At 41.1% G+C, this 18,662-nt stretch overlaps 1 protein-coding gene across 1 annotated transcript in view; it reads right to left on the minus strand.

The window, feature by feature from the left end:
* Positions 1–18,662, minus strand: part of XIRP2 (xin actin binding repeat containing 2) — a 91,557-nt gene that overhangs the window by 3,591 nt on the left and 69,304 nt on the right. Inside the window, exons 4-7 of the mRNA XM_061608580.1 lie at positions 16,957–17,067; positions 14,044–14,116; positions 12,374–12,507; positions 1,709–11,159 (exon numbers count right to left, since the gene is read on the minus strand). Of these exons, the coding sequence (XP_061464564.1) occupies positions 1,709–11,159; positions 12,374–12,507; positions 14,044–14,116; positions 16,957–17,067 (9,769 nt within the window). The remainder of the gene's footprint in view (positions 1–1,708; positions 11,160–12,373; positions 12,508–14,043; positions 14,117–16,956; positions 17,068–18,662) is intronic.

Genomic DNA, 18,662 nt, shown 5'->3' on the forward strand with positions numbered 1-18,662 from the left:
GAAGCAGGCGCTTGCACAGCTAAGCTGCACATTTCTGCATCCAGACTCGCTCACATCTTCCCACTGGGGAGGGGATGCATATGCTCCCCCTCTGCACATATTACAGTCAAAGTGCTAATGCTTCCTCTTTCACTGCTTTGGGGATTTTCTACAGGCAGCAGGTCATTCATTTTTAAAGGGTTGACTTGACAGCGTTGATCAATAGTCAACACGGTTTATGTTATTTACTTTGTTGAATCAGACCTGTTCTCGGTGGACAATGTTGGTTATTACAGCCATGTTGATCCCTTTGTGTGGGTGACTTGGTATTGTTTAGAAAAGGAGGTTGCTAGGATTATACTGCTGTGCTGTCTGCGAGGGACTGTGTTCCATCCAGGGCTAGATGAAATCAGCTGAGCAGCTCCAATTCACTACTCTTGTACTGAAACTATACAACAGGATTAGACAGCCCTGTTTCATAGTTTCAGTACATGGGTGGTGGATTGGAGCTGGTTAGCTGGTTTCATCCAGCCCTGGATGAAACTTGTGACCCTATGGATGTTGTTGGACTCCGACTCCCATCAGTTCCAGGCAAGCAACTCCAATGGATAGGAATTGTGAGAGTTGGAGTCCAACAACATCTGACGGAGCGGCATAGGTAAGACACCCCTGCTGAAAAAAAGGAACACTAGACTTGATGACAGCAGCCTGGCCTTTGAATGACAATTGGCCAGAAGAAGAGAGAATGGTTCTCGGAGAGAAGTGGGTTCTTGATATGACATATTGAGGCTGAGCTCTCTGTGAAGATTTTAGCCATGCTCCTCTCTATTTAGATGCGTTTACATTGTATGTATGTTTGCATTTAGACCATTCACATTGTTGTTATGTTGCTCTTTTACTGTTTTAGGATTATTTAATTAGAAATGTACTGATTTGTGTGAGAAATAAGTTTTTAATTATTGTTATTTCTGTTTGCAATTATATTTGGATTGTCAATTCTTGCATTATTTATATGTTAGGAAGCAATCTTAATCCTTCTTCCATGTTTGGGAGGGGGTTAGGACTGGGCAGAAGTGCCCCTCCATCTGGCTCTGCTGACAGGGTAGTTCCGCTGCCGTGGATGATCCCGCTGCACCTGCTGAAGATGGTACCACCAGCAGATTTTCTACCAGCAGTAACCAGTGCAAGGCCCCCAAATGTATCTACTATGGGCGTAGTATATCAAGCACTACCCACTTTAAAATGAATGGGAGATGCACAACATCACATTGGATTTTATATGCCATGCAAATTCAATTATTTTTTAAAACCATATGACATGCTTTTAACACTGAAGGAAGCAACAACGTATCCTTAAAAGCATTTCATAATGTGTTAATTATTTCATTTTAAATGTAGCGCTCAGGAAAATTGTCATTATCAGAATTCAAACACAGTGATTTACTTTGGTTAAGCAAATTCTCAAAAACCTCAGAATTGGTTAGTCCCATGCTCAGCAGATATATTAAAGCACATGCCTTGGGAAAGGGAAGAAAGAATAAAGAGTTTTGAGACAGAAAGAGAATGGGGGGTGGGAGGAGCAAAACACAGAAGCAAAGAAATGTTAGTTGGAGTTATGTCAGTTCACCCTTCTAATGAACATATTAATTGCACAACATGTTTCATTGCTATGGTGTCATACTCTTCCCAAGCTGTTAAAACTCGCTTCACACCTTGCATGCTTATTTACCACTGATAAACTCTGCTTCCTCATGGAAGCAACTTCTCACTTCTGCTTCAGCAGCATCAGAGACGGTGTAGCCGAGGCTTTTAAAGACTCTCTCGCTTTCTTGCCAAGTCTTCTGAAAATTTCTTAGCAGCTCTTCTGGTGAATCAGCAGCTGATATATCCAAGATGTGCCCTGAGATGACATCTTCATACGTTGGTGGGGCACGCTTGAAGCCAAATCCCAACTGCATCCCATCTGCACTTTGCGATGAGGAGGTGGCAGTGCTTGATTCAACAATGGTGTTCTCAAAAGTATCCATGCCAGAAGAGCATTCGGTGTGAAACTTTGCATCAAAGCACACCACGGGTTCCAATGAATGCTCTTTAATGACACATTGCTTTTGCGTGCAAGATGTATTTTCCTTTGGTTCTCTTTGCTGTTTGCCTAGAGACTTTTGGAAACTGTCTACTTGCTTTTTGCTCTCCTGGAAAGTTTGGTCCAATTCTTCCTTTCTAAACCTGTGCCTTTCTTCTTTTATTTTACCACTGAACATACCATTTTCAACACACTTTTTATTTGATTTCACCTCTGCAATTGGCTTATCTAATTTAGATGTTCCTAACACAATATGTATTTTATCCTCACTCTCATTGTCCAAACTTTCAGGTGCAGCTGGTTCTCTCCTTATGGGAATAATCTGCTCAGGGGCTTTGACCTTTGGCACACGCCCTTCAGGATCACCTTTAGGAACGTCAAACTTCTGAGTCATGGAAACAGAGTCCAACTTTTGTCTGTGTTGCTCTAAGCCCTCTGGAATGTTTCCTCTCTTTTTGGAGACATATGTCTTGTTTGTTTCAGATTTTTCGTGAGCTTTCTTCACTGTACCAGCAGCTATTTGAGATTCATTTACGGATAACATTTGTGAAGACTGCCGTGCCTCGATCTTGATCTGTCGGCGGAGCGTTGCAGGAGATTTAACTATCTCTGACCTTTTTTCGACGATCGGAACTGGGGTTACTGATCTGTTTTGTGTTGCTCCTTGAGAGAGTTTCATTGTGGTGTCTTTAAGCTTGGCAAGTTGCTCAGAACGGCTTCTTGGAGGAGAGGGAGAGAGGCAGGTGACTGACTGTTGCACCTTAGATGTTGGTGTAGCAGATCTGGGCGGGGGTGATGGCGGAAGTGGGGTACTTTCCCTTTGAACAGGAGACAAAATCTCCCTGAGAGGAGATTCGATGCATCTGGATTCAATTGTAATGTAAGTAGGCGAGGGTGCTCTCATTCTTAGGGATGATGGTGAAGACGTTCTGGTTTCTGAAAACCTGTGTTCGCTGACTTGCTGTTTCATTTCCTGCTGTGCCATTGTGTCTTTGATAATCTCTTCAGTTTTCTGCGATTCTTTCCTGCTGGAGCTAATGCTTACTTTAGCTATTTTTTGTGCTGATCCTCCAACTTTAGGAAAATCTTTTCTAAGTTTCCGGGGTGTTGTGGAAATCATAGCTGTCTGGATTGCCTCTTCACACAATTCAAGCATTTTGGTGGCTTGCTCTTTGATCACCAATAATTCTTCTTTAATCTTCTCAACATCATTCTCTTGTGCAAAGAAAGTTAGGCTTTGCATCTTGTCTTGTTCTACCAGCCACTCTGGAATAACATTTAAAAACGTCTGAAATGTTTTGACTCCATTTTTATTTGGCTCAGTTTCAAACTCCTTCACTCTGGACAATACCTGCTGTACCTCCTCCCGTTTCCTCAAGAACTCTAACACATCTACGGAGCTCTTCTCATTACTCAGCAGTGATCCCCTTGGAGAAGTAGATGATAATGTTTTTTTCTGTGTAAGCTCTTGTTTCAGCTCGGTTGCCTTTAAAATGCCTTTTTTCTGCTGCATGGTTTCCTGAGCATATTCCTTTCCTTGTAGGCTGTTATTTTGCTGGGACAGTTTTTTATTCTGGGCATTAGTTTCTGCAACAATTTTTTTCTCTTTTTCTGAAATCAGTGTCTGTGAATCCTGATGCATATCAATTATCTTTTGCTTGACCATTTTCTCTGATTTATTACTAACCTCCTCTAGCTTTCTTTGGATTATTACTTTCTCCCCTTTAGGGAAAACAGTTACCTGCTTCTGCTTTCCTTCCACAGCCAAAGAGACTCCTTCTTGCTTAATTTCTTCTTTCCCTGTTTCCTTCCTTTGAACTAATCTTTGCTTCACTTCACTGGAATCTTTCTCTCTTACTTGTTGCTTGCCTTCGGTATATTTTAAAAGTGATTTTTCCATGTGCAACTTCTCATCAACGTTCACCTGGTTATTTGCTTTTGCTGCGCTTTGCTTTTTTCTGATAGAGTTGCTTATGTTTTCTTTCTGTTTCTCTTTAATTTCTTGCTTCACAGCTTTCTGGACAGTAGCTCCCTCTTTCTCTTTGTGCATCTCAGACTCCTTGTGGGTTTCATAGGAGCTTTGTTCTAACACAGGAAGCTTGATGGTTCTAACTTTGAAAGTAGGGGACACTGTTTTATTCTTAGACATGTGCAAATGTTCCTCATTTCTGTGTTGCTCTCTTTTGTGCATAGTACGGTTTTCATGGGTCTGTACCTTCTGAGAAGATACCTGTTTTGAAAGGTTTTGCGACTCATGCTCCAACTTTTTTTGAACATGCTCTTCTGCTGAGATTTTAAAAATGTTTTGAGACTGTTCAGCTGCTGCTACTTTGGACATAGGCTGTAATTCATTACTTTGTGATCCCACAACTTGTGACTTCCCCTGACATTCAAGCTCAGTCAGCCTATCTGGAGCTGCAGAAGGCAATGGACTTTGCAGAGCAGTTTGATCCTGTTCATCTGATTTTAGTTCTGGCAGACACTGTTCTGGCTCTGCCTGAAATGAACTTCCCAAAGTTTCACTGCTTCGTCTCATCACCACTTGACAAACATCTTTGGGTTGCTTCTGCTCCATCTGTTCTCTTTGCTGCCTGTATTTTTCTTCTGCAATCATTAAAGGGGTTTTAAATTTTTGCACATAAGGCTTAGGCCTCATTTGTGTTGCATCTGCTGGCAGGGAAGGGGATCTGACAAGTGGAAATGCACATGTTTTCTTTAACAGTGAGGCCTCCACCTTCATCACATCCGTAACTGATGATGGCCTTCTAACCTCTTCAGCTCTCATACAACCTTTTTCCTCTCTCTTTTCACCGGTAACGATATTTCTCGTTGTAGTGCTTTCTATGTTTTCTTCCATTCTTTTTGTGGTATAGTTTTCTTGGTGCAGCTGAACAATATTTGGCTGAACTTTTTTAGACGTTTTAGGCTGGCTCGTTTCTAACTCTTTTGTAAGCTCCATCTGGGGATGTTTCTTGGTGTGTGGGGCTCTGCCAAATTTAACGCTGGCATGAAGGTGAGCTGACTGCTGCAATGTGTTGTCTAGATATTTGAGAAATTTCTCTTTCTTTTGCTTTGGCTGAGGAACAGCAAAGGGCTGAGGTAGAGATGATGAAGGCAAACCCACCAATTCACATTCGTATTTGTCTTCTATTGGGGGTGGTGGTGAAGGAAAATGCTCACTCTCAGCTTTGGCCTGTCCAATAGGTGGTGGAGGTGAAGGGAAACTTTGCCTGTCAGAAGCCATCATTAAATGGGTTAGAGGAGGAGGTGGCGGAAGAGGAAGGTCAGCTTCAGACGAAGCCAATGAAGCTGGGGGTGAAGGAGGAGGAGGTGGTGGAGGAGGAGAATCCATTTCTGATCTGTCTGGGTTTTTAGGATTTTTGTTTGGATTCAGAGGATTTTTCACTAGAACTCTGAAGTCTGATTCAGCAGCTTCCACTTTACCCTTTCCTTGAAACCTCAGTGTGGATTTCTCATTTTGCTGGATAACGTTACACTTTTGCTTCCTTTCAGCTTCTTTAAACCGGCCATGCCTTTCCTGGGTGACTCTGGCTTTTTGATTGGTTTTTATATTCTGTTCTGATGCCATGGAAACATCAGCTTGGCTCGCCTTAACAGTCTTTTTCTTCTCTTGGCAAAACTCCTTTGGATACTGAGATTGTTTTCTATCTTGCTGCACCTCTTGCACTTGAACATCACCAGTTGCTTTGGAAATCATGCCAGCGGACATGCTGACCAGCTGCTCTGCACCTCTGTGATGGGAGCTATGATCACGTGTTGACAATTTTGACTTTTCTTTCATCTCCTCCAGACTGTTCATGTCAAAATATTCTTCATCTTTACATTCATTATACACATCCTGTTTCTTTCCAGTCATTGTTTGTTTTGCAGACTGTACAACATTGGATGCACTACCTTTCCTCAGTATTCTGCTTGTCTCTGACTTCTCTGTTCTTTCATTCTTCTGAGCATTGCTAGAAAAAGCAGGTTGATCAATCACATATTGATCAGGATGTCTTTTTGCTTCTTTTTTTGCAATGTTCTGGCCTCTGACCTTATCCATAGACTTATCCACTTTCCCAGTGACCTTGTGGTGGGAATTAGATAAGCACTTCTCATTTTTCTTATCTGCCTCATGCGCCTTGCTGCTCTGTTTCTGAATAAAATGGATTGTTTTGGTGTCTCCAGTGAGGATGCTTTTTTTCTCAGACTTCATTCCTTCATGATGTTCCTGATGAGATTCGATATTATTTTGTAAACTTCCAGTTACATTAATCTGGTTCTTGACCAATTGCTGAGATGGCTCAAGCAGCACCTCAGTGGTTCTTTTCCTATCTCTGCATCTGCCTGCTTGGTGTTGCATTGTTTTAGTTTCTGTGGAGGTTTCTAGAAAGCTCCCTACATCAGTTTGAATATCTCTGACTATTTCTTCTTTGCCAACTTGTTTGAAAGACTGCTGAGCTGCTTTTAAAGACCACAGTGTGGACTCAAGGTCACCTCGAACAACTTCTTCTCTTGAGACTTTGGTTTTTGCGTGTCTTGCTTTCTCCAAAGATTCAATCGCCCGCTTAATATCACCAGGGATGACATCGGGTTTTTCTGTTTCCTTAAGCTGAGAAGCTGATTCTTTAAGAGACTTCAGAATTGCAAGGATGTCAGCTTTTATAATTTCTTCCTTCTCTGTAACAGTTGTTTGAGTTATGGCCTGGCTGAGGGAATTTAAAGCTGCCTTCAAATCGCCTTTTATAATTTCTTCTTTGCATAAATGACAAGATTTATTTTGTGGCTCAGTCATAAAGATCTTAACTGCATTACACACATCTCCGGGGATAATGTCAGTTTCATCAACTGTCCGTTGAATTTGAGACTTCTTTGTCTTAAGCAACAGTTTTGTGCCTTCAACATCGCCGCCAATGATTTCCTCCTCCTCCTCCTCTTGATCCTGTGTTGCAAATGTTTCATTTGTCCCTGTCTGGAGTTGTTTCAAATAATCTAGAGCCCCAGATTCTATGCAAGTGGTAAAAAACTGAACATTTCCCCTTTCTGAATCATCTATTTTAGGTCTTTCTGATATCTTATAATTCATTGCAGAAGAGAAAAGGCTATGAATTGTCCGCTTCACATCACCACATATCACTTCATCTTGTTTGATTTTATTACTATCTTCTTTGTGAAAGAGAGTATAGACTGTCATGTTAATATCACCTCTCTCATTTTCCTGAATTAAAATTCCACGTTTTACAGACCTGTCCTTACTAAACAGTTTTTTTATGGCTTGTTGTATATCACCTCTCACTACCTCTTCCTTTTCAATGTGAACATTTGTTGATCTATTCAGCAACTGCTTTTTGGTCAAATCCACATTGCCCTTTTCATCTTCACTGATTTTTGTTTCCCTTTCAACAGTGCTTGGTTTGGACAGCAGGTTCACCATGATGTTGGCTAAATCTCCTCTAATAATCTCTTCTTTTTGTATTTCAGGAGCTTCCTGATTCATGAGATTATATTTTGCCATTCGGACATCTCCAATTTCGTCTGCTTCCAAGATAATCCCATGAGATTCTACAACTTTGTGAGAATAAAGTTCCTTTAAAGTTTCTTTCACACTTTTCCCTATGATTTCTTCCTTTTCAACTTTACTTTCATTGAATTCATGGAAAGGAGTTGTTTCAAAAAGCCATGTTGTTGTCTTTACATCTGCCTGTGGAATTTCTTCTTTATCTATTTTTGTTTCACTTTCATCAGTTTCCTTAATGGAGTCTAGAGGTTGGTTTTCAAAAAGCCACACTGCATGCTGAACATCACCTTCTTGCACATCTTCCTTTGTTACTGTCTTGACATCTTTATACTCTGATCCCTCTCCTCTAATCTCATCCATGGTGTGTGTTTCAAATAACCAAGTAGAAGTTTTAACATTGCCTTGCTGTATTTCGCTGACACTCACTGTTCTCACATACGTGCCCCCTTGGGTTTCTTTAGACTCAAATACTTTCTTGCTGGCCTTCACGTCACCACCCTGGACACTGTCGACTGTGGGAACAATGACTTTTTCCTCATCTGAAATGGTGTCTAATGGCTGTGTTTCAAATCGGTATCTAACTGAATTAACACATCCTTTCTGAATATCTTCCTGGGTGACAGATTTTATAATATACACGTTATCTGATTTATTTATTGATCCTAAAGGCTTAGTTTCAAACAGCCACCGAGTCCCACGTACATCCCCATGAAGTACTTCTTCCTTCTTCACAGTAGTCACCTCATGATAATACCCTTCTTTGTCTTGAATTGCATAAAGTGGCTGGGTCTCAAAGAGCATTCTGTAGCTTTTCACGTCCCCCCTTGTGATTTCTTCTTCACTTATGGTTTTCTTGGTGCTTACATCTACAGAAGATTCATCTTTAATCTGGTCCAAAGAAAAAGTCTCAAAGATGAAGCATCCTTTCCTCACATTTCCACCTTGTATATCTGTAACAGTTTTAACTGAGGTCCTGTCTCCTTGGTGCTCTGTTATTTCATCAATAGACCGGTTCTCAAAAAGCCAACAGCAGCGCAAGACATCCCCTTTCTGTATATCTTCACTTTGTATGGTTTTAATTTTGTTGACAACTTCCTCTGAGTTGACATTTATTGAGTCTAATGACTGGTTCTCAAATTTATACCGCATGGTAGAGACATCTCCAGGCTGGATATCAATTTCCACCACTCGTTTGAGTTCTTTGTCTTCTTCTCCTTGTATATTTTCTAGGTTTTCAGTCTCAAAAAGGAAACATGCTGTGCGGACATCATGTCCCTGAATATCCTTCTGCTCCACTGTGCGTAGTTTTATGGCTGTTTCTGATTCTTCCCCTATTGCATCAAGAGGCTGGGTTTCAAAGAGCCAGGTACAGGTTTTGACATCTCCTCTGTGTATTTCTTCGCTATCCATCATGACCTTCTCTTTGTCATATAGAGATTCCATTGGCTGGGTTTCAAATAGCCACCTGCACATTTTAACATCCCCTTTGACAATTTCTATTGTCTCAGCTTGTTCTCTGCTTTCTTCATCTTCCACATTGCTAAAATATTTAATAGAGTCAAGAGGCTGAGTTTCAAACAGCCACTTAGCTGTTTTCACATCACCCGACTGTACTTCTTGTGATGATATCCCTCTGATGATCTCAATTTTTTTGATACTCTCATCAAACTGGTCAATGGGCCTTGTCTCAAAGAGCCACCTGCAGTTCCTGACATCCCCTCTTACAACTTCTTCTTGTCGAATTGTTTTAACTTCATGATATTTCCCAAGTCTGTCCTGGATGGCATATAATGGAGTTGTTTCAAACACAGCTTTATTTAATTTCACAGCACCTCTTGTTACACCTTCAACATGGATTTTATATGAGTCGTCATGTTTTCTTAAATGGTACGTTTCAAATGCTTTTTTGCAGCTGCTCACATCTCCCTTGTCAATTTCCTCCAGTCTCACAGTTCTTATTAATTCTTTCCTCTCCTCTCTAATCTGTTCAAGGGGCTTAGTCTCAAAAATCCATTTCTGATGCCTCACATCCCCTTTTTCTTCCTCAGTGGCAGCCATTTTTTGAAGCTTCCCAACATCTGGGTTGTCTTTTAGCATATCCATTGGCAATGTTTCAAACAAGTGTTTAGTGGTATTTACGTCCCCTCCGATTATTTCTTCTGTGGGTAGAGAAGTTGCATCTTCACTTTCTTTTAGGGTATCAAGAGGCTGAGTCTCAAAAAGCCAACATTTTCTGCAGACATCGGTGCCTAGAATGACTTCTTTTTCCACAACAGTTTCTTCAGTTTCCTCTTTAATAGTGTCCAAAGGCTGGGTTTCAAATAACCATTTTGCCCTGCCCACTTCACCTTTGACACTCTCCTCCATGGAGATCCCACGGACAATTTTGACTTCCATGGAATCTTTGTTAATCATGTCTAAAGGCTGTGTTTCAAACATCCAGCGCACTGATCTGACATTTCCTCTCTCAAGGTCTTCTCTATGGACAGTTTTAATCTCTAGCATTTGGCCCAAATTGTTTCTAATAACATACATTGGTAGAGTTTCAAAATGCCTTATACTTCTCTTCACATCACCTTTAATTTGCTGTAATTCAGATCTGAGCTGCAGCAGCTTACTTTCATCCACTGAGTAAAGCTGTCCAAGGCTATCCAGATGCTGTGTTTCAAACATATACCTCACTGTTTTGACATCTCCACCAGTGATTTTGTTAACAGAAGTTTCATTGGATTCTTGCTCTTTTTCATGGTGAATTTTATTCATTGAGTCCAATGGCTGAGTTTCAAACATCCAAGTGGCTGTGCGGACATCTCCTCGAGCCAGTTCAGGAATTTTGTCTGCAGTTTCTGTGTTGTCTAAAGAATGTGCACCCAGCGCATCAATGGGTTGGGTTTCAAACATCCAAGTAGTATACTTAACATCTCCACCTGCAATTATTTCTTGATTAGCTATGCTTTTAATGTTGTTTGGGTCAGGGGATTCATCTTTGATGGAATCCAGAGGCTGATTCTCAAAGATCCACCTCATAGATTGGACCTCTCCCTTTAGGATTTCATCCCACTCCAAATACTCCCTTTCCGGGCTCATGCACTTTTGAGGGCTGCTTTCTGTGTTTTCAAAGACATATCTCACCTGGCGTATATCTCCTGCTAACGAGCCGCGAATTTCGGTGTCACTAGAGACTATCTCAGAAATATCATTGAAGTAATCTTTTTCTAAATTCTTTCTCAACTCTGGGTGGATGTGTTTGTATAAACGCTTTAATTCATAAAGGTTTCTTTGCTTGGTATACAGATCCTTGGGAAGAGGTTGCTTTGATGGACAGGGAGAGGGTTCAGGGGACTGGGAAAACTCTGACATTTCAGGTGGAGCCTGTAGTAAGTCTGGAGATGGTGGAGGAGGAAACTCCTCTGTACTCTCATACTTAGAAGAGTTGCTGTAGGCCGCAGCTGAGGCAGCAGATGTGCACTCCGTTTCCTTTACCAAATATATTCCCTGCTGTCTATTTGTAGAAGCCACTTCAGCAGACGAGGAAAAGGCTGCAGAAGGCCAGACCATTTCTTGATACTCATTTTCAATCTTTAGGGGACAAAAGTAAGTTTCTTTTGAAACAATTTTCCAGGCCATAATTTTGCATTCATTTTATACTGTTGGCTCAGCCCTACCAAGTACTAAGCAATGGGAGTTCAAATTCTCCATCTACCCCAAAATAAAACTTATGTCCAACAGTTTGATTCAACATATTCTATGAATTAGAACTGATGTAATTAATCCATAGGTTTCGCTACTGCAGCAAGGTAGTTTATACATGTAACATCATTTATCTACGCTATAGTATATACACATTTCATTCTGAGATAATCTTGATATTGCCTGCTTTTATATCATATCAACGGATGTAGCAGTCATACGCTTACACTATCTTATAAGAATTGGAAACAGAAAGAACACAGAGCACAGAACCAGCTAGTTTATACCTTCAAGATATCATTTATCTACACTATATTATGCACATATTTTTCTAAGAATTGGAAATAGAGCACAGTGCATGCAGTCAGGGAAAAAGAATTTAGCAGTACACAAAGGACATTTTAAAAAGTAAAGCTGTACTTAATAGGCGGGTGTTTATCAACAAATATGCTCAAGGATGTTAAAATATTCAAGATCATTTCTGGGAAATTTAGTTTAAAAATTTAGGAGACCCTCCTGGATATCCCCCAAATATTCTTGAATATAATTTAATATACAAATTGCTCAATCCTATGAGCTCTATCCTATGAGCCATTATGCATTGGTTCATGAGTTTATGCTTAAGGATCCCAACATTGGCATGATACTCAACAGGGACATCAGAATGAAAAAAAAATACAGTCCCAACTCTGCTATTGGCTGTCATGCCTCACAGCATCCTAACAACTTCTTCAATCACAGGAAAGTCAGTGTATTCAAATCTCACTACTTCACTGTAGCAAGGGGTTGGCAGGAAGAACACCTAGCACGCTCTGTCCTGCTTGCAGGAGATCAGAGGACACTTTAGCAGGCGCCACTATTTGCCCTGCTAATGCTTAAATGTGCCCCAATGGAGTGGAGCATAAATCAGTCACTTGCCAAACACATCCCTTGTTTATAGACCTAAAATTTGCATTGCAAATATCACCTGAATGAATGAATGAAATGTGATTATTCTGAATTTAGAGGTACTGCAACTCAGAAAAAGGATTTTAGCTTTATGCTAAAAATGATAACTATTCAGTCTCGCTCAGATGGAGGTTTCCCCTTTCAAAACCACTGACTTTGATCTGCTTTGCAGGTGTTCCACTCTCTCGTCCAGAATGAAACATCTTTCCCTGGGCTGTTTTTTCAAAGTGCTGCTTTAAAGATTGTGTAGAAATCTTTGGAATCTCCTCATTCACAGTTGCATTGACCACTGCAATAAGAAAATTAAAAGAGTTACTCCAGTACCATATTTATAAAAAAAATAATTGGCTTTAATCATTGGTTATAGACCAGTAACACAGGAGGCACTTTGTCTTCTTCTGTAGTTTGTGGCTTGGCTTTCCTGTCTCAGTCATTTGGAGCTATTTATTCTTCAGGGAACCTTGGTGTGGCTCACCATGTACACTTCTCTGCCCTGCATGTATAGCACACTGTCACTCAGGATCCAAGGAGCTACTTCAGATTAGGGATGGACAAATCTATCAAAATTGGTTTCTCTGAGGTTCTCATTTTTCCAATGCCAAGTTCACCACATTTCTGCATCTGTTTGTGACTGGTTTAAAAAAAAAGCCTGCAAGAAAATTTATCAGCATTTTAGTGTGCACATGTAGTATGCTCATGTATGCACATGTAGTATGCACATGTGTATACACATTTTTGTATGCAATCTTGCCTAGTATACAGATTTTTTGCAAGCCACTCCCTCTAATATAATGCACATTTGTTTTCACAAATCTATGCATTTTTATTGACACCTTCCCCTAATAGATTCATTTTATTTTTCTGGATTACAAAATTCTGAGAGGTACAAAGTTCAAAGGAGTCAAAGTTCACTGTGTTTTGGTTTGCACATTGTTTCTGGAAGTGTGAATTAGGTAGCTTTGCGATCCAGAGCAACTTTCTTCCCCGTCCCTACTTCAGGCTTGAGTGTCCCCAGTGGGATTTGTGACATACTGGAAACTGCTGTCAAAAATCCCTTCACTTTATGACATGCAACATTTTCAAGAATCACAAGCCTCTTGGAATTTCTTTGTCTGTAGCTGCACTGATTATTGTAATACAGAAATTCAGATATCAAAATAGTTGTGTTTATTGGAGCCTGGCCTTATAATTATGTAGAGTATTCTTCAGTCTAAGGGCTTTATTGGATGAAGGATGCTACCAAAAGGAAGGGGGTGGATTTGGTGGGCCTTTGGTCCAATTCTAGCCTTGCAAGTCTATTTTTAAATACCTTGTATCATACTGATAGCACAGAACCTTACATAGACAGAAAGTCCTAGCCATGAGATAGAGGCACAATGAATCGGAGTTTATTCACTGAATGACACAGTAGCACCTCTTCCACACATCAAGCCAAAGCTGATTGAACACTGCAATAACAGTGACTATGAGCCATTATTAAATTCTGCCTAGCTGTTCAGTCCAAGGGTAATTATATCCTTTGATATTCATGACATATAAATATCTCCTAGGGGAATTGTTATAATAATAAAAAAGAATAAGTATTTGTCTAAGCCCATGGCTGTTGTGAAAAACACTTAAGCGTATATTTGGTAACTTTAAGCACATTGCCATTCATATCAGTGGGATTTATGAATGTGCTTAATAGGAGATGGGTAGGCTACTAGGCTGGACTGAGTGTAAATAATCTTAATTATATACTAATCTTTATGGGCATAATCCATCCAAAGTTAAGACCTACTGGTTTTCATGCATGTCCCCCATTATGTTTTCAAATTTCTCTTACCTGTTTCCTTGCCATTTTGAGCAACATTAGAAGCTTTCTTAGCCTCAAACAAAGCTTGCTCATGATGAGAAACCTGCACACACAAACACAATTTTCTTTCAATTTTAAAATCAGTATTTTAGTTTAATCTGTCCTATGTTTTCTGTAACTCTGGGGATGGAAAGGAATAAATGTTGTAAGCAGGAAATGGCCTGGCTCCTACCTCAACTAGAGCTGATGTTCTCTACTTACCTGTGAGACAAGAAGTCAGCGGTTCAAATTTCTCCTCTGCCACAAATTCACAGTGTAGACTCAGGCAAGACAGTATTTCTTAGCCTCCATCCCTTTGTTTAACATTTATTTATTAATTTTCAAGATTTATATACTATTTATAAAAATGGTAGAATAATATTGCACTTGTCAATGTCTGAATTACCAGGGGGAGGGCAGAGAGGGTCCACCCCTTCACCTTTGGTGTCAGCCCTCTTAGATGCTACAGGGGTGCATCATTTGGCTAAACTGGGTAGATTAGGGAATGGGGCTTCTGGATTCCATTAAGACTTCCCTCCCTCCCTCCTCCCAATAATTTAAGCACCAGTACTTTCAAAGAGTGTTGTTAATATTGGGGCAATAATACTGGGCTACCTTACAGGGCAGTTTTAAGGATTACTGAGACAAAGTATGTGAAATGCTTTGGGCACTCAAGAAGTTCTATATGATTGCTGAATACATCATATATAGAGCACCAGTGACTGGATTCGGGACAGCTTGCACAAGTGTAGCATAATCAATGCATCTGCATCTGTGTTGGAATTGCTTTTGAATATTTTATTTATTTTATTCATTTATTCTTGGATTTATTAGTCGCCCATCTGGCTGGTTACCCAGCCACTCTGGGCGACGTACAAAACAGAATAATACATTAGACATTAAGCATACCATAAGCATTAAAATTTTTAAAACATACAGTAAAAGTTTCAACCCATCCCAAAAGCCTGCCTGAAGAGCCAAGTCTTTAAAGTCCGGCGGAAGCTCATCATAGAGGGGGCATGTCGGAGATCATTTGGGAGGGAGTTCCATAGGGTGGGAGCCAATATTGAGAAAGCCCTCTCTCTGGTCCTCACCAGCCTAGCTGATTTAGCCGGTGGGATCGAGAGAAGGTCTTGAGAGGCTGATCTTGTCGAGCAGCATCCCTGATGGTGCTGGAGGCGCTCCTTCAGATAAACTGGGCCCAAACCGTACAGGGTTTTAAAGGTCAAAACCAACACCTTGAATTGGGCCCGGTAAACAACTGGTAACCAATGTAACTCCTTCAAAACTGGAGTAATATGATCTTGTCGGCGGCTACCTTTGATCATACGAGCCGCCGCATTCTGTACCAGTTGCAATTTCCGGACTGTTTTCAAGGGTAACCCCACGTAGAGTGCATTACAGTAGTCTAGGCGAGAGGTGACCAGGGCATGTACCACCGGCGGGAGCAAATGGTTGGGAAGGTAGGGGCGCAGCCTCCGTATCAGATGCAGTTGATACAGCACTGCCCTGCTCACAGCCGAGACTTGAGCCTCCATGGACAGCTGGGAGTCAAGAATGACCCCCAGGCTGCGGACCTGGTCCTTTAGGGGCAATCGTACCCCATTGAACATCAGGTCCACATCCCCCAGCCTTCCCTTGTCTCCCACAAACAGTACCTCGGTTTTGTCAGGATTCAGCTTCAGCTTGTTCCTTCCCATCCAGTCACTCACCAAGTCCAGGCACTTGGACATGGTTTCTACAGCCAACCTCGGTGAAGATTTAAATGAGAGATAGAGCTGAGTGTCATCTGCATATTGATGACACTGCAGCCCAAATCTCCTGATGATTGCTCCCAGCGGCTTTACATAGATGTTGAATAGCATCGGGGAGAGGATAGAACCCTGTGGCACCCCACAAGTGAGAGGCCACGGATCTGAAACTTCCTCCTCCAGTGCTACTCTTTGGTACCTACCCGAGAGGAAGGACCGGAACCACTGTAATATAGTGCCTCCTATGCCCAGCCTCTTCAGGTGGTCCAAAAGGATACCGTGGTCAACGGTATCAAAAGCCGTTGAGAGATCAAGGAGGACAAGGAAGGTACCTTCGTTCCTATCCCATGCCCTCCTCATATCATCTATATGTTCTGAAACTTTCTTTTTTAAAATGTTTTTAATCTTAGAAGATGTTTTGATAGCTTTTTTTAGTAACATTTTTGAATATGTTTTGTTTTAATGTTTTAAAGTTTGTTTTTATGATGTTTTAGTGTTTTTAGTGCTTTTGTTTGCCGCCCTGGGCTCCTGCTGGGAGGAAGGTCGGGATATAAATCAAATCATCATCATCATCATGCAGCAATACAAACACAAGACTTTGGTTTGCACTTTAGCTCAGGATCTGTACCAGCAATTTCTATAGTAAAGCACATGTCCAGTTGGTACAGCATATTCCTGCAATTCTCATTTTATATTTACAAGACTTGCTTTAGTTTAAAGAGGGAAGAGCTAACAGGGAGGGGACAAAGAAGAAAGGGGAACAGTTCTGCAAGGCAAGGGTGGGATTAACAGGAAGGTGTCACAGAGGGAAGGGTGTTAAAGGAGGAAAGGGCAGTGCCAAAGGGGTTCCACTGCTACTTTGTTGCCCAAGGGCTCACAAAAACCTGGAGCTGGCCCCGTCAGGTGATGACCTTTTTGCACAAAACCTCAAATACTGTTTATCAGCAGCAGTTCAATTATTTCCTGCGAATCCTTGAGTGACAAGTAATATGTTTAGGTGTAAAGCATGCCACATAAAAACATCTGCTTGCCACCTAACCAAAGTGGGGTGTCATAAGCACAATAGGGCAAAAGTGGCAGAGCCAAAATGGTGTCTCAAAATCTGCACTGCTGTGCCATTGCCTGACACAAACTTATTTGTGGATACAGTTACCTTTTCTGACTGAAAGGCTTCCAGATGGGTTGCTTTAGAAGTCACTTCATTTACTCTGGTTTCTGTACTGCTGCTGCTTGACATCTTGGCTTGGCTTCGACTTGTCGCCTTCTAAAGATGAATAAAAATAATTCCACATTGGCAGGCTTACAGTAAACTTTTTTTATATATATAAAAAGGAAAAAACGACCACCTTATTTTGTTCCTTCACAATAGTAATAGTGGTAGTAACAATGCAGTAGTAGTAGAAGTAGTAGTAATAGTAGAAGAAGTAGTATTTTCTTTTTTATATCCTTTCCTTCCTCATACAGAACCCCAGGAAACTTACAACATACATAAAATACCGAATTAGAAATACAATTAAAACCAGAATTTGCAATACAATACAATAACATGCGACAATCAGTGATACAGGCAGACCGAAAGGGTAATGTCTGCTATGCTCTGAAGACCTGCAAAAATAAAGTGGTCTTAAGATGATGCATGAATCAATATACAATGTGGGTTAGAACCAGATCTGTACAGGGAGGGAGTTCCTTAAATAGAACTGCCTTCATTATAATAAATGATTCTATGGTATATAAGATGAAACAGCCAGTTATTTAGGAGTAGAATATAATTCATAATATTATTGGCAAGAATAAGATAAAACTGGGATGGCTATAACACACACTGTAGTTTTAGACTCTGTAACGTAAGATATGTATTAAAAGAAATAGCACAGGACACAGTAACCTGGGTTTTAATGGAAGCTCTGTTGATTTAATCACCAAACTCCTACCTACAGGCAAGTGTATGACTGGAATACTGTATATAGGAGAAATGTAAAGTTCCTGAACGTGAAGAGGATATGAAGGCCTTGTTCTCAGGCTACTTACAGTTGTAAGTATGTGGATTGTCTACAGAGTTTGAAGTCCCAACAGTTGGCCTACTGGAAGAGGCATATCCAGGCCCATGGGTAGTGATGTCACTGAAATCCATGATTACTTGTTTCAGATTATGGACCACAGCAACTAGTAATCTTTGCCTTCAATACTAGGCAAGCGTTGTGTGGTCTTAGACTAATGAGTACCATCAGCCCAAGGACAGGTCTTCTCCTCTCCTCCTAGCACCCCCCTAGCACAACAGGTCTTCTCCTCTCCTTCCCCTGCATGCACCCTGCATCCTCCCCAAATCTGCTCTGGAGGACTGGGGAAACTCCTAGAACAGATTTAGGGGTGCATGGCAGTAATCCTCACACTGATGGGATGTTTACTTAGCACTACATTGGATACAACCTTATAGCCCCTTGACTTCTAGGATTTATCCAATTCCAGCTGAACAAGAACTCCTCCCACCCGTCTATTTACAAGATTGCTGCTTCAATGGTGGTGGCTGCTATAGAGAAGGCCTTTCTCCCTCTTCTATCCTTTTCTTCCTTCTCTGCAGCAGAGGCATGGATTTCTCTCTCTCTCTCCCCCCGCCAATCCTTGGAACACTGCCAAGGAGAAAGAAGAAGAGAGAGAGTGCACTCCTGTCACCGGAGCAGCAGTGGCCATGAGTTCTGCAGCAGCCACCAGGTAAGGGGACTGGGAGACTCACAATGGAAGGGTTTTTATTTTTAATTGCCTGTCCCAAACCGAATCAAGGCTGGAGAGTTCACCTATCAGTTCTTGTTTCCCTGAGGGGCAAATGGGAGTGAGACCCATCCACATTGCTGAAACTGC

The sequence above is a fragment of the Rhineura floridana genome, chromosome 2, assembly GCF_030035675.1.
Source record: "Rhineura floridana isolate rRhiFlo1 chromosome 2, rRhiFlo1.hap2, whole genome shotgun sequence".
NCBI classification, from domain to species: Eukaryota; Metazoa; Chordata; class Lepidosauria; order Squamata; family Rhineuridae; genus Rhineura; species Rhineura floridana.